This window comes from Numenius arquata, chromosome 1 (genome assembly GCF_964106895.1).
Source record: "Numenius arquata chromosome 1, bNumArq3.hap1.1, whole genome shotgun sequence".
In the NCBI taxonomy this organism is placed as follows: Eukaryota; Metazoa; Chordata; class Aves; order Charadriiformes; family Scolopacidae; genus Numenius; species Numenius arquata.
The window spans coordinates 110,985,984-111,002,248 of record NC_133576.1 but is presented as its reverse complement, the minus strand read 5'-3'; the positions used below and the strand labels follow the sequence as shown (position 1 = coordinate 111,002,248).

The 16,265-nt window shown below is 42.6% G+C and overlaps 1 protein-coding gene across 2 annotated transcripts in view; it reads left to right on the top strand.

The window, feature by feature from the left end:
* The window catches only part of KPNA3 (karyopherin subunit alpha 3), a 58,425-nt gene extending 48,473 nt beyond the window's left edge, over positions 1–9,952 (top strand). The window contains exons 12-17 of one of the 2 annotated variants that reach the window (XM_074157023.1): positions 413–541; positions 3,145–3,249; positions 3,385–3,456; positions 3,562–3,724; positions 4,692–4,786; positions 7,335–9,952. In XM_074157023.1, the coding sequence (XP_074013124.1) occupies positions 413–541; positions 3,145–3,249; positions 3,385–3,456; positions 3,562–3,724; positions 4,692–4,786; positions 7,335–7,433 (663 nt within the window). In that variant the 3' untranslated portion in view covers positions 7,434–9,952. The remainder of the gene's footprint in view (positions 1–412; positions 542–3,144; positions 3,250–3,384; positions 3,457–3,561; positions 3,725–4,691; positions 4,787–7,334) is intronic. The other variant, XM_074157030.1, reaches the window with a different exon arrangement.
* Positions 9,953–16,265: the final 6,313 nt, after the last annotated feature.

Sequence of the window (16,265 nt, the reverse complement as noted above, 5' to 3'; positions counted from 1 at the left end):
GTGACAGTCAACTAGAAGAAAAGTAGTGGTGGATTTTTTAATTCTGTAGTGGAGAACTGAACGGAGAAGGAAGCAACCTTGGCAGACCTAGAAACAGTTAATATAATTGTTACTCAGATCAGATACATGGTGAATTAACTCTTCTATTGTTTTAATATTCTTTTAATTTCTAATCTTTCCACTTTTTGAGTTGAGCTGCAGTGGATCTATTCAGTAAAACGCTGTACTGCGTGTTTCTGTTTTGATGAAACAGTACCCATTTTTAGGATGTAGCTCAGAGGATGAAGTGCTAAGTTGTATTTTGCAAAGTGTTTTTATAAAAAGATATCTTAAAATGATCTTTATTTTAGCGTAAGTAACAGCAATGTCTTTAACATGCAATTTTTTTTTCCTTCCCACTTTTGATATTCAGACAGCAGCACTGAGAGCAGTAGGCAACATAGTAACTGGTACCGATGAACAGACACAAGTTGTTCTCAATTGTGATGTTTTGTCTTATTTCCCAAATCTCCTGACGCATCCAAAAGAGAAGATAAATAAGGTATGATTTTTGTCTTCCTAACTTAATGTTTTTGTGTAAGAAATAAAGCCGTAGTCTGTAGTATATTACAGGAGGATTTCTTCCAGCTGTTATTCCCAGCTGTTATTCCCAGCATGTAAGCCATTTTATATAAAGATGCGGCCTTTGAGGATGGTGCTTAATTAGGGCTAAAGCCAAACAGGCATAATGAGGATCCATGCATTGGCGTTGATGCCTAGTGCTTTTTGGGAGGACTGATGGTTTTTGCTTTGGAGTCTGATACTTCTTTACATTTGCAAAGTGAGTAACTAGCATTAGTTTTTCATAACTAAAGAGTGTTAATTTTAGTTGAGAACGGTGACTTGAGTAAGATTGATTCCATTTTTCCACTCCACCTTTTTGTAGTGGCGTTTGTTCTCTTGTCCATCTTCACCTTCAAGGACATAGGGAGTGCCACTGTCCTTTTCTGAAAACTATCCCTGCATTTCCTCTTCTGCCTTTTGGCAGAGGGAACGTTGCTGCTGCAAGGACTGGGTGGAATAGGGGGAGTTGGATGATAGAAAGTGATCAGTGCCCTCTTTTCCAGAGCTGTATTTCATGTTATTTGTACTTTTTTTTTTTTAATCACTGTGCCATCTTCCTCTGCAAAGATGGGGCTGGCTGAGGAGGAGGCTTTTTTATTTAGCTTATGTGATTCCTCCACTTAGTGTACCATTGAGGGGGAATCTATTTGCGAGGAATCTCTTTTTCTTCAAGGCCCTGTCAACTGTCAAGAGCTCTGAGGAAGTTATCTTTGACAGTTCAAACTGCTGTGATTTGTTTCTGCCTGCCCTTCTAATTCTCACGAAAGAACGATGAAGAGCTCTTTCTGACTGCCAACAAAGGAATTATTTTTGTATAAAAGGAGTCTAGAAATTATTTGAGTTTTGCTTTAAGTGTATGTTGTGAGGGGCAAGTACAAATAAAAGCAAGATGCACATCCCTAAAAAATTGAATCCTTTTTTTTTTTTTTTCCTGCAGTACTTCATTATTTGCTGCTTGCCACACTGTTTGTCTTTTACTTAAGATTGGAGCCTTTTTAAGGTGTTCTTAAAGCATCTCCCTTTGTAATCAGGAATTTGTAACTGCTGTTATAGATGTTAGCTCTGCTGATGTTGTCTCCTGAAGGAGATAACTGCTGAGTAAAGTCTCAGAACTGCAGAGGGATCTGGACAGGCTGGCTGGATGGGCTGAGACCAACGGGATGAGGTTCAATAAGGCCAAGTGCCGGGTCCTGCACTTGGGTCACAACAACCCCAGGCAGCGCTACAGGCTTGGGGCAGAGTGGCTGGAGAGCTGCCTGGCAGAAAAGGACCTGGGGGTGTTGGTTGACTGTCGGCTGAACATGAGCCAGCAGTGTGCCCAGGTGGCCAAAAAGGCCAACAGCATCCTGGCCTGTATCAAGAACAGTGTGGTGAATAGGACCGAGAGGTGATCATCCCCCTGTACTCGGCACTGGTGAGACCCCCCCTCGAGTACTGTGTCCAGTTTTGGGCCCCCTACCACAAAAAAGACATCGAGGTGCTGGAGCAGGTCCAGAGAAGGGCAACGAAGCTGGTGAGGGGTCTGGAGCACAAGTCTTATGAGGAGAGGCTGAGGGAGTTGGGGTTGTTCAGTCTGGAGAAGAGGAGACTGAGGGGAGACCTTATCACTCTCTACAACTACCTGAAAGGAGAGTGTAGAGAGGCGGGGGTCGGTCTCTTCTCCCAAGTTACAGATGATAGGACAAGGGGTAATGGCCTCAAGTTACGCCAGGGGAAGTTCAGGTTAGATATTAGGAAATATTTTTTTACTGAAAGGGTTATCAGGCATTGGAATGGGCTGCTCAGGGAGATGGTTGAGGCACCATCCCTGGAGGTATACAAGAGAGGAGTTGACATGGTGCTCAGGGATATGGATTAGTGTTGGGTGGTGTGGTGGTGTGTGTGTAGGTTGTGTGTGGTGTGTTGTGTGTGTGTGGTGTTTTTGGTTTTTTTTTCATTGGTTGGACTAGATGATCTTAAAGGGTCCCTTCCAACCTAGGTGATTCTGTGACTGAGAGTCCTGTCTGATACTTGGATGAGTTTTGTGAGCTCCACTTCATGTTTCAGGAAGAAAATGGGAGCTGGAGTTGGTCTTCCTTGTATCGCTACTGAGCTGTCAGTAGTAGGATTACAGAATAAGTCCTTTTTTTATATGAGGTTTTACCAGTTTTCCAATTTTCTTTGCAAAACTGATTGAAAGCTTAAAACATGGCTGTGACTCCAGCAGTGAGAAGTACATACAAGGTTTAAGTCAGTATTGCTCCCAATGTATGGAGACACTCCTTATGTAAGTAATAATCTGCCCCCATGAATTAATCATATCAATTTTGCATTGATCCCTGCATGTTTGGCTTTCGCAGTGCAAGGAAAGTTTGTGTGCTAGAAGTGCTATGGGGGAGCAAACCCGGAGGTTCCGTTTAGTGATTGGTCATAGTACGATTTTAGGTTTTAAGGTTGTTTTGTTCCGTTTGGTTGTTGTTTTTTGTTTTGTTTTGTTTTGTTTTTTTTATCTGTCGACTATTTTTTAAAAGCGTTTTCCTTTTTTGTTTTGTCCAATTGTAGGAAGCAGTTTGGTTCCTTTCCAATATCACAGCAGGAAACCAGCAACAAGTTCAGGCTGTAATAGATGCTGGGCTAATCCCTATGATCATACACCAGCTGGCTAAGGTCAGTCAAACTATCAGCTATGCAACTTGTCATCCTCTTTTTATAAATCTGACACGAGGAGTCTGTGGTTTTTAATAATAAGCTTGACAGATGTTTCCATGCTGATTTTAATGAGCTATTAATTTTATTTTTCAGGGGGACTTCGGAACACAAAAGGAAGCTGCTTGGGCAATTAGCAATTTGACAATAAGTGGGAGAAAAGATCAGGTATGTGTAGTGGGATTTCAAATTGTCACTGAAACGTTGCACATGCAGCCATTTGCAAGAAGCACAATGTTGAAAGCGCTTTTTTTTTTTTTTTTCATTACGTAGGTTGAATACCTTGTACAGCAAAATGTAATCCCACCGTTCTGCAATCTACTCTCAGTAAAGGATTCTCAAGTGGTACAGGTGGTGCTGGATGGTCTGAAAAACATCCTGATAATGGCTGGTGATGAGGCTAGCACAATAGCTGAAATTATAGAAGAGTGTGGGGGTAAGTGCTTATTAGGCTTTTTAAAAATTTAATTTGCTAGCTTTATTCTGTCTTCTGCTTGTTGCTGTGGATATTTACTACAGCTTTTTTTTTTTTTTTACCATGGGCTGTTTGAATAAGCAAGTGAGACTTTGGCAATGAGAGAAATGACTTTTTTTGTTTGTTTAGCTCAGTTTAGGGATTGTCATGTTGGAGGCAGTCATTAAAGGAGCCTTCTGTAGACTAAGTATTTTTTAAGTTTAAATGAGAATTGTACTACTTTTCATTCGATTGTTGCATACACTTCATTCTGTGGTAAAACACACAATTCTTGCTTTAGTTTATTGCCTTGGCAGCAGTTGCTAGGATCATAATTTCATTGCAGACCAAAGCAGGATGAGGAGTCAGGCTTTTTGGATATTGCAATCCAAGTTTTAACACGTTAATGAACGTATTATAGCAAGATAGCAGTAAAGGGATGTTTAAGAACTTACAATACTGGAAGTTTTTGCCTTATATTATACCATGTCCAGTATGAAAATGGAACTAGGGTTTTAAGCTGCTCTTGGTGTAAGACTTTGCTGCCTTGTTTTTTTAAATTCATACGCAACACACACATGAAACCACTTCCTTTTGGTGATATTCAGAAAGCACAATGACTGGAACAAAAAATATTGAGTAGCTTATGCATGTAGTACATACTATACTATGTATGTAGTTTTATCTAAAAAGAGAGAAGGTTTTATTATTCATTCTTCATAAAATGTGATATTCCATGGCATGCAAACATTCACAAACTACTTTTTTTCCGTCTTGGAGACAAAGATAGCTGTTGTGTTAGACAATATTTGCGGACTGAGCTACATCTTTTCTAGTATGTTTTAGTAGTAACGTTTCATTATTTTTCTTAGTTTATTTGTTTTCAAAATAGCCAGTAATTCACTTCGGTTTAAACTTATAAAACTCTTCTCCGTTTTCTTCTATCCAGGGTTAGAGAAAATTGAAGCCTTGCAACAGCATGAGAATGAAGACATTTATAAACTAGCATTTGAAATCATAGATCAGTATTTCTCTGGTGATGATGTAAGTATGCTAAAGATTGAAGAGCGTATGTGCTGTGCTGTTGGCTTAGCAAGTACATTGTCATTGTTCCTCAGTTCCAGTTGTCATGAACATCAGCTAACTGGGAAGTCAGTTATTCTGGTCCTTTTTCAGTAGAGCTTCCCTTAATTAAAAGTCTTTGAAGAGTTTCTCAATGCCAAGAATTTTCTTTAGCAACATCAAGATGACTACCCTGGTTTTGCCAAATGAGTTGATTGACGCTGACCTAATTTTGTCACACTGACATGTAAATTGACTTGTAATTACTTATGATTAGTGTCTAAACAGTTCTCTGGCTCTCCTTTTTACTTTCTCATGCATCAGTCTTTGGAGTGGGGAGTGGATCCTTATTTTCAGATAGATTACCATATTGCAGCTCTGTAGTTGCTCAGTCTGGATTCTACATTGAGAAGAGTCATCAAAACTGTAACACTTTCTGCAGCTGATTGATCTAGAACATCTGATATTTCATTGCACTCTTATTAGGTATTTTGACCCTTTGGGTTCTAGCTCTTTCTGCTACTGTGGCTTGTGACCGCCTCAGCAGCACTGTAACAAGCAATTTGAAGACAAATACTAGTTATCCTTTCTAGGCTATCCAGGGTGTCTGTAGTTCTGCAGCCTGTCAGAACTGTGTCTTCAGTTCTTCTCTTAAATTGAGCTTTCCAGATACCAGCTCAAACTTTAAGACTCTTTAATTTTCAATTCATGGGTCCATCATGTGATTGCGAAGTTAGTTGCCAGAAGTTAAGATCTGTGAAAAGTTCCCTACGCTCATAACGGTTCTGTGAGCAGCGGCTAATAGTTTCCATAATGACTCTGAGACTTCTGTAGCAAACTGAAAAGCACAGTCTAGTTGGTGTGTGTTGAAGAATACCCATTTTGAGGTTAGTACTCCCTTCAGTGCATTTACTTTTTACATAAACTAATGCAGTTTAACTTATGCCTGGTTTGCTGAATTTACCTCCTTTAATCGGGAGCAAGACTTTGCTTCAGATTATTGTTTATACTGCTACCATGTTTCCTGGGGCTTCTGAAACTCAAAATTGTAGAAATTCCATCGTTGGGAGATAGGAGTTAAAATATAAAACCAGACGAATTTTCAGGCAGTGACTATATGTAGGAAAATAACCTTTGTCGTTTGAGGACCGATGCAAGAATAACCCAGAAAAAAAAAAAAAAAATTGCCCTAGCGAGACAGGAGACTGGTTATGTTAGCCAGCCTGGCAGTGTTAAGATGGACTGCCCAGGAGTATTCCTGCCTTCTGTCACTTCAGGATCGTGTGTATTCTCATGAGATGTGCTGGCTACTAGATATGCCCTTAACTGTTTAATCCCATCTGCTCTTTTGCTATAAAGTGCACAGGCATGTACTTTAGGACCAGCACTTGTGGCTTCCTCACTTCAGTTTATTGTGTTAAAGGCATGTGAAGCTGGGTAATGTTACCTTGTAGTACCCCTGCAGAAGGCAGAAGTGCTAATTTATCAACTCACAAACATTTTGCAAAGCATTCTGAAACCAGATTCGATCTTCATTTGGGCAGGATGTGCCCCACTCTTCCTCCTGAGGATTGTTGCTGTCACCAAAGCCTTAATCTCTCCCTCCAATTTAGGTATTGTCACCCAAAGTAAAGATTTTAGGTGAGTCAGTTCCGGTGTCTGCACGAATCCAAGGCCAGATCTCAGAAAGCTATTGAGACCCCCCCCCCCCAACAAGGGCTCTTACCTGCTTCAGAACAGCACACGGTTTGGAACGAGGCATATGGTTCCCGCAGAACCGTATGTATATATGTAGAGGTGTGGTGTGTTCGGAGAACAGATGCAGCTGGTGATTTGGAGGAGGATGGGTAGGGTTTGAAATTGTGCGTCTCGATGCCACTCATCGTGTTATTTGCTATTCCTAGAGGCAGTAAATACCTAAATTCTAATAGCTCTGAGGAAGCTGAGTGAAGTTGGATACTGATGCCTTTCGTTCTACATCCATAGAATAATGAAGTACTTTTGGTTTAAAAAAAATTTCAGATTGCGCTTATGAGCGCTATATAAAACTTCTCTGAAATAAGTAACTCTAAAGCCTTCAGATTGGGATAGGAGATACTGAGTACTCTTTTAAGCCGTATTACAAGTATTTCTATCAGCTGCCACTAAAAATTATTTTCTAGTTGAAAGAAAATGGGAAAAAGTACAAAATGGAAGTTTGGAATTCACAACTAGTGATTAGCTGAACCCAGAAGTACTAAAAATTGGCATTGAAAATTAAATCTCACAGCTAAAATAGCAACTGCTTTGACCAAGCAGCTCAGTCTCTAACCATTTCAATTTTCTGTTTCCCTAATGGTATTAGAGCAGAGTTAATGTGTTGTTCTTTTTAAACATATTTGAGGAATTGAATTGGAAAAACTGATCTAATTTTATTGCAATAATATTTAAAAAAAAAGAGGAAGAGATGAACATTTGTAAATCTCTCCCTCATGTACTGAATTGTCCAGGGAATTGGCTTCTCATGTGTTTTTGTTGTTGTATTTTATAGATCGATGAAGATCCCAGTCTCATTCCTGAAGCCACTCAAGGAGGTACTTACAACTTTGACCCAACGGCCAACCTTCAAACGAAAGAATTTAATTTTTAAGTTCAAAAAAGTGCAGCTTCTCTGTCCCACACCAGTGTGAAGCACCACCAGATGGCTACCAAGTGAAGAAACAAAAGGCTCCAAGACACACATGCCTCTTCGTTTTGATGCTTCTAAAGCAAGCCATGTATCGGTCACTTTGCAGTTGCCAAACGTCACTATCACATGGACTGTAAATGCATATGCATGATCTCTTAAACTGTTTCAGAATTCTTTTTAACAGTCCCGACTACCTTTTTTTGCCTTTTTCCTGGTGCCACATGCTGACAACCGCAATCTGCAGTTTTGTTAAGAATATTCCATAGTGGTGGCACATTGGCTTTCCACGGAAAAGTAGCTTCTTTGGAAAATGGTGCGCTGTGGATCAAGACACTTTGGTATGATGCGTACATTTTGGAAGACTTTACAGGGGCCCGGTTTGCTCTGAGCCTCCATCATCGTCCTCCACAAACATATTTTCATATACTTTATGTGGAAGAATAGATTCAAAAATGCAAACCAAATGAATTTCATTGGTGAAACTGAAGTAAAAGTAACTTAAAAAAAACCAAACAAACAAACCACAAAACACTTGGCAATTGATTAAACACTTAAGTTTAAAACAAACAAACAAAAAAAAAACCTACTTCAGCTGTCAGTAATTGATGTGTGTTCATTAACTGCCTCAGAAACCAGGGTTGGAGAATGAACTGTAGATTTGGACTGGTAAAGCTTTTGCCATTATACCTAATTTTTGAGAACAGCGAGCCCTATTTGACCACTCACTTCAGCCTGTGTGTTCCTGCTGTTTTGAAGTAATCAAATGCTGTGCATGGTATTTTACCTGAGCTACAACCTGTTATGGACTTGAACTTCTGTTTAAGCTGAAAGCAAGAGTCCCAGACTGTAGAAAAACAAAAAAATTCTGTCCAAAAAATGTATTAGTTAAAAAGAATCTTGCTTTCAACTTTCAGTAGTCAATATATTTTGTTTTAAATTGATAATTGGATATGGTTGATTTATATTGGGTTTAAACTGTGGAGCTTTCATGTTTACTGTAATTTAGTCTTAAACTATTTTTTACTTAGTAACCAGTGCTTATGATGATGTGGTTGGCAACAAACCAGCAACTACTTAGAAGCGTCATAAAAGCTTCATTCTTGGAGTATTGGAAGAGTGATTCAGAAATTAGTCTCAAGTCTTATTCACATGATTAAAAAGAAGATACAAACTGGTTGATGTGTGAGGCTGTATGGAAGCTGCCGTTACTCAGCATAAACCTGATGTGCAGCGCACATTAAATAACTTTACATAAGGTATGTGAGGTCATTGCTTTTGGAAAATCGTCTGACCCAGTCGTTTTCAAAGGGATTTTGGTATCGCTGGGGTGAAGATGGCTAATTTTGAAATTCTGTAAGCTATCACACAAACTGGTTTTGTTGCTGTTGTTTACTGGGTGTAATTTCCCAATGCATTGATGTGAAGGGATAGAAAAATCTAAACTAATTTAGTTATTGGATGTGGGTTGTATTTACTGTGATGAAGATAAGGACAGATGCCATCAGAGCTTTGTGGATCAGCTGTTTTTCCACTGATGAACAACGCATAGCAGGTGTGCATTCATTAAATATATATCTGCCAAGGTGGAGCCACTTTAAAGAGTGAGTTGTCTTGTATCTCACCTGGATACAAGTGTATGTTTAAACTGCAAGATTTTTACTTGCTAGATAATCTGTTTTAATATAGTGGTTTGGCCTCTGATTATTTATAGGTTTTATAAATTTTAGAATCAATTTCTCTTTAAGGTGGCTCAGATTTTTCAACTCTTGTGCACATAAAATTGAGTTGAAGTTCATTGTGCCTTTTTTCTTTTCCCAGAAGTTGAGTTGAAGCTTCATATGGTAACTGCATCCTATTCACACACTATAGTCTAAAATCTTGAAACTGTGTGGTGTTCGCTAAAAAAAAAAAAACTAAACAATAAAAAGTCAAAGTTAGGTAAGGTCACAAAGTTTTTGTGAAATTAGAGTTTCCAGCAGATGTTATTGTGAACAAATATTTCCCCCCCGCCTTCTAATTCAATTTAGTCTCCCTATATGCCATAGAGACTGACGGATACCCTGTTCAGCCTGCACTCACTGTTATCCTTAGAGATTACATACAAATTGGTATTTGAAACGAACAGTTTTCCACTACTGTGAAGATTTGATCCTTTTCTTGCACTCAATGCATTACATAAAAAGTGAACATCGGAGAACTGGGTAAGGCAGGACAAAGCGCTTGCTCAGTTCTTTCTGTTGTGACCTTATCAGCTTTCGATTGGGATTGCACCATTTCATAGTTAATAAAGGAAACAAAGTATATTGCTGCACTTTTACGTTTTCAGAACAGTGTTTAAAATTGCATTGTTTTTATTATTTTTTTAAACTATCAGTTAAAATAGACTAAAACGTTCTTTCAAAGAGGCATCTAAATGTGTTCCTAATTTTGTATATGGGCTTAGGTTTTGTAACCAATAAAAAGCTGCTATCAAATACTATAAAAAAATAATTCAAGAACTTATTTTGAGGATGATGAAACCGCTTAGTCTTCGCAGGTTGACTTAGGGGGTTTGGTCTTTGACTAGCTGTTAATTAGCTGAACTCCGCATCGAAGTTTGAACTATGTCACAAGGACGAATAAAGTGAGCTACTGCAGTCACCTCTGAAACTTTGGCTACTGTTCCAGTACGGAGTTTTATGTCTTTTAAGGAGGCGTTTCCCAAACGTGGTAAGTGGGCTGCAGCTGAGAACTGCGTGACTCCAGTGTAAAGGTTTGAAGGTGCGCCGTAGCCTCAGGAAACTTCCACAGTCTTTCTCTGCCCTCCAGAAATGTCCTTTCCAGGCTCCCAGTGCCAGGCCCTGATTCAGCAGTGATTCTGAGCTGGGGATGCTCCTGCCAGCGGTGCTTTGGGAAGGGTGCACACCCAGACCAGCTTTAGGCAGGAGACTGGGCTTCCGTGGCTCTATGAAGCTGGGAGGGATGGCCGGTGTCCCTCACCTCAGGCACGAGTGGCCCCATCGGGGTGCCACTCGGGGATAGAATGGAGCCAAGTCACAGATGTGCGTTATCCTGCAGCCTCCTAATTAGTGCAGCCCTGCTTTAATTATGTGACAGCGCTAGCGGAGAAAAACCTCTTGAACTGCTTGAGCTATGGCTTTGCCATCCTTCCTGCGTGTCAGGTGTGTGTCCCCTCTCTCTCCATGGGTAGGATGATGATGGAGATGTGCTTCCAGTGCCTTATTTTCATCTTTGCAAATGCTCTTCCATAGGGATATAAAGGATAAAGATCTCCAAATAAGCCAACCACCATTTCCGGAGATTTAATCTCTTTCGTTCCTTCAGCTTTCAGTGGACAAACTCTTGGATCCTGGGATTTTTGCAACCCGTTAATCATCCAGGTTACTCATCCAGCAGGTCCTACCTACATGACTTGAAGAACACTACATCAGAATTAAGAGTGCATTATTTTAGGAGACATCTTATTTAGAATGAATAAAACCCAGAGACTATCTCGATGTTCCCCACACATACAAAAATATAAACACTTTCATTTTGTTTGCCTGATCTGCTAAATAGAGAAATGAGTAAGAAGATCCGCTAACAGGCATATTTTTTAATTTTAGTTTTTTTAAATCTCGGTAGACTGAATCATAGTTCAAGCCCATTTTGTTATTCTAATCTGATCTATAACGTCCTCTGGACTCTGAGTGTGTTTCAAAATGGTCTTTTCTACCAAAGCAGCCTAGTTGTGTTGTGTTCCTTCTATTTTGTTGTATTAAAAATGCTCCTTTTTGTGGCGTAATTGCGCCTCTATTCAAACATATGTAGGACAACAAATTACGCCAAGCCATTAGAAAGCACTTTTCAAGAAGAAAAGGGGAAAAAAAAAGCAGTAGAAAACTGTGAGCTCTGGGAGGCAAAGCCGTGGAAGGTTTTGCCGCGGGGATTTGTCACGATGGCCACCATCAGCTCCACGGCCGCGCGGGCATGGAGAGCTGGAACCCCCTGAGCTGCTCAGCTCTGCTTCGGGGTGGGTGGTACGTTTCTTCAGAGCCCTTGGGAAAATTGCCTCGTGTGAAGATGCGGAGTTACGGACTAGAGCAGCTTCACACTTCCCTGGTTCCGGTTTGTGTGTTCGTTACCCTGCAGGAGGAGCGGTAACGAGCAGGTCTGATCGGTGCTGGTGGCTTAGACCCAGGGATCTCCAGCTGCCACTGCGGCAGCTTGAGCAGCTTCCTTTTCAAAATGCATTCATGATAGAGCTTTCTTGAGGAGCATAAAGGAACACAAAGGAACATAGGATCTGTTTTTTTCCAACCTTACTTTTAAAAAAGTGTGTTGGGGACATTACAGCCCTGTATATCTTATAAGGAAAGGCTGAGGGACTTGGGTCTTTGTAGTCTGGAGAAAAGAAGACTGAGGGAGGATCTGATTAATGCTTATAAATACTTAAGGGGTAGATGTTAAGAGGATGGGGCCAGTCTTTTTTCAGTGGTGCCCAGTGACAGGACAAGAGGTAACGGGCACAAACTTGAACATAAGAAGTTCCATCTGAACATGAGGAGGAACTTGTTTACTCTGAGGGTGGCAGAGCACTGGAACAGGCTGCCCAGAGAGGTAGTGGAGTCTCCTTCTCTGGAGACATTCAAAGCCTGCCTGGTCACGTTCCTGTGCAACCTGCTCTAGGTGGACCTGCTTTGGCAGGGGAGTTGTACTAGAGGATCTCCAGAGGTCCCTTCCAGCCCCCTATCATTCTGGGATTCTGTATCACACCTAAGTATTAAGACCATGATTCTCGTGTGTTTAAAATGAAGGCCAAAGCCTTTACTGCTCTCTGCCTTCATCCATCAGCAGTAAAATCAGGTGAATGTCACCATGCAACCTGGGAGGAAAAATTTTGTGAAGGATTTAGATGCCCCGCAGGAGGGCTCTTCCCTCGACACAGCGAGGGAACTGCAGGAGGAGGTTAGTTTCCATTTTTGCTCAACGTACATTAAATAGGGCACAGGGATGCATGAAGATGGATTAACCACCACCCTCCTTAATAAATGGGGTCCTGCAGAAGACAGTGGTGGTTTGATCTTTCTGATGTGCTGAAATGAAGCATAAGGGAGCTCGTGTCTACATCCTATTTTTTTTTTTTTTTTAACCCTGCCTCGTGAAGCCAGCTGAGAGAGAGTTAAAAAACCCACCTTTTTTCTGCATGTTTGGAAGCCAACAAAAACGGTTCAACTGCCACTGAAACACACGCTGACGCTTGTGTCTCACACGGAAAAATTCCTGTCCAAAGGGCTCGTTTGTGAGCACCTACAAGAAGCTGGGTGTGCAGGCACCATGTGGGACACTTGGCGATAATGCTCACTTCCAGCTCGGTCTGTAATCTCCGCCTTTCAGGGTCCTGTGCTGAAACGTTTAACCCTTTGCGGAGAAAATTGCGCGGCCCAAGGGGAGTATTCAGCGAGGGGGCACCTTGCTTCCGCGGCGGGAGCGTGTTCCCTCTCTCCCTGCTCTCAAACTGCTGGGGTTTTCACAGAATCACAGAATCTTCTAGGTTGGAAGGGACCTTCAAGATCATCTTGTCCAACCATCAACCTAACTGACAACAATAAACGCCCACAAAACAACAAAATACAACACCATCACTAAACCATGTCCCCCAGCACCACGTCAACCTGTCTTTTGAACACTTCCAGGGATGGTGCCTCAACCACCTCCCTGGGCAGCCCATTCCAATGTCTGATAACCCTTTCAGTGAAAAAATTTTTCCTAATATCCAGCCTGAACCTCCCCTGGTGCAACTTGAGGCCATTTCCTCTTGTCCTGTCGCCTGTGACTTGGGAGAAGAGACCGACCCCCGCCTCTCTACACCCTCCTTTCAGGCAGTTGTAGAGAGCAATAAGGTCTCCCCTCAGCCTCCTTTTCTCCAGGCTGAACAACCCCAGCCCCCTCAGCCTCTCCTCATAAGACTTGTGCTCCAGACCCCTCACCAGCCTTGTTGCTCTTCTCTGGACCCGCTCCAGCACCTCGATGTCTTTTTTGTGGTAGGGGGCCCAAAACTGGACACAGTACTCGAGGTGGGGCCTCACCAGTGCCGAGTACAGGGGGACGATCACCTCCCGAGTCCTACTCGCCACACTGTCCCTGATACAGGCCAGGATGCTGTTGGCCTTCTTGGCCACCTGGGCACACTGCTCAACTGACAACAAACCCGGCCTCAATGTCACCAGCACGGTGTGTCTGCACTGAGCTTTGCGCAGCTACTGATACCCAGGGAGGTGATTTTAGGGGAGCTCAACCAGAGGTCTGTGCTTGAAATATTAAAAACTGATGGAAAGAGAAGAAATCACTGCTTCAGTGGTCACGGTTTTCCCTGTATTGCGTATTTTCATCAACATCTGAGCTCTTGAAATGCTCCAGGAGTTTTACTGACGTAAGCAGTTGTGTATATAAGCAGTAGCAAGCGACAGGATGAGAGGAAATGGCCTCAAGATGCTCAAGTTGCCTGCAGCCACCTCCACCAGGACACGTCCCCGGCCCTCCCAGTCGTTCCCGTGCACTGTCTTTGAAGAGCTGCTTTTTCTCGGGGGCACAGAGGACGTTGTCCCCATCCGTCCTGGGGCAGCTCTGGAGGCTCAGGACCACTTCCTCATGATTGCAGCCCAAAATCTGCTCTTCCTTGCCGAGCCTCCTTTCCTTTGCTGGTGACGGGCCCATCCCGCCTGGCAGAAACGGGGCATCCTTGGGAATGGTCTGTCATATTTTGCCTCTGCATTGACCTTCTCCCAGGAACAGGGGAGGGTCTGTTTACAAAGGCCTGCAGTGACAAGACGAGGGGCAATGGTTTTAAGCTGGAGAAGGGGAGATTTAGATTGGATATTAGGAAAAAGTTCTTTACTATGAGGGTGGTGGAACACTGGAACAGGTTGCCCAGGGAGGTGGTTGAGGCCCCTTCCCTTGAGATATTCAAGGTGAAGCTCGACGAGGCCCTGGGCAACCTGGTCTTGTTGGGGGTGTCCCTGCTGACTGCGGGGAGGTCGGACTAGATGACCTTTGGAGGTCCCTTCCGGCCTGGACCAATCTATGAATCTATGAATCTATGAAAGCTACTTCTCCATCCTCGCGAAAGCTCAACCCTCAGGCATGTTGTGCAGACACCTTACCACTGTGTGCGGTGCTGGACTCCCGCCCCGGCCCCGTGCTGACCCAAACCTCCTGTCTCTGGAAATACCGCCTGTCTTGGGGGATGGACTTCTAGCATCGGTCTTCATTTACGCTATTATCAAAGAAAAGGACTACTGTTAAAGCGCTGCCAAAAGCCAGAAAATAATGAGCTGTAAAGTGCTTTTCTTTATGAGCAGAACAGACCCTCGCCTGATCGCACGCCCCCAGGAAACGAGGGCTCCAGCTCCGCTCTCAGCTGGTACTTTTCTTCCCAAGGAAACCTCCAATTTGATCTTTCCAAAGTTCTTTCCCTCCATTATCAAACCTCAGGTGGGCCCATGTGAGTTTGTCCTCTCACTGCAAAAACCGGTGGCTTCATAACCTCGCCACGGTTTAGTTAAAACGCAAATATTTCTCCTACATCCAGGACCAAGCCGGCGCGTTACCACCAAGAGCCACCAACCTCCAAGTGGGTTTTGTGTGTGTGAGCGGTTGTGGCCTGTTGGAAAAACCCTCGTTGCCACATCCAAACGTGGTTAGCCAGCACAGGCCAAAAAAAAAAAAAAAAAATTAATAAAAATCTGAGGCTTAAAGGAGAATTTAAGAACAGTTCATCAGCCAGGGGAGCTCCAGGGAGATTGTTTCTTACAGCAATTAACAGACAAGATGTTGATGGTGCTGGACTGATTTAAGGCATTGGGGCTTTGGAGGTGACCGGTGTCGGATTAGATCGGAGCAGAGGTTCGCTCTTCTGGTCTGACCACGACGAGTCAGGCAGGAACATGGACAGAGGGGGACGCGCTTGCCAGCTCTGGGACCTTCACGCATCACCTTTCACAGCAGTTGCAGAATTTTTCTTTTTTTTTCTTTTTTTTTTTTGTTTCCCCTTCCTTTTTTTTTTCAGGAATTTTATACAAATCACATATTGTGTGAAGTACGAGGTGGGGGGGATGATGTTCTCCCAGCCATGGATGCATCGCTGAGGTCCTAACCCAAATACCAGCCTTCACCTGGCTTTTTTACATCAAAAAAGTGTCATGTCCGGACAGCAAGCTCAGGGCCCGACGCAAGCAACCGCACCACGAGAAAAAAAATAATCAAGTATCGGAAAGTTTAGAGGAAGGCAAGTTAATTAACCCTTTGAAGGCTGTAATGTCACTGTAGTTTGTCATTTGTCTTAGTCATAATTGCCTGCTGGCTGTTTTTTAATACCATTTGGCAAGGGTGTTAATTTTTTTTAAGAGGTGGCGTCACACATGGTTTTACTCCTTGTTTTTTCTTGGTGAGTTACATGTGGTGAATCTTTATAGTTGGCATTTCAGGGTTTCTTTAAGAGGAAGAAATTAATTTACAGCCGTTAGGTGTATTAAAGCGATAATTAAGACATTCCAGGGCATTATACAGCCTGTCTCCTAACAAAAGGGTTTTTTTGCAGTCCTTTTTTATGTTGTAGCTCTTCTTAGCTTTTTAAAAAAATTCTTATTGACCTTTTTTTACTCCCAGGCCTTTCCCAGGTCTCTGGCTGCTGCCCCGACACTCCTCTCCCGGTGTTACAGCCGGTCACAGCTCCCTCTCACGTGCCCCGTGGCTGCCTGTTCCCTCTTTAAATAGTTCATTGGCAACCATTCATGCCCTCACCCTGCAACCCTG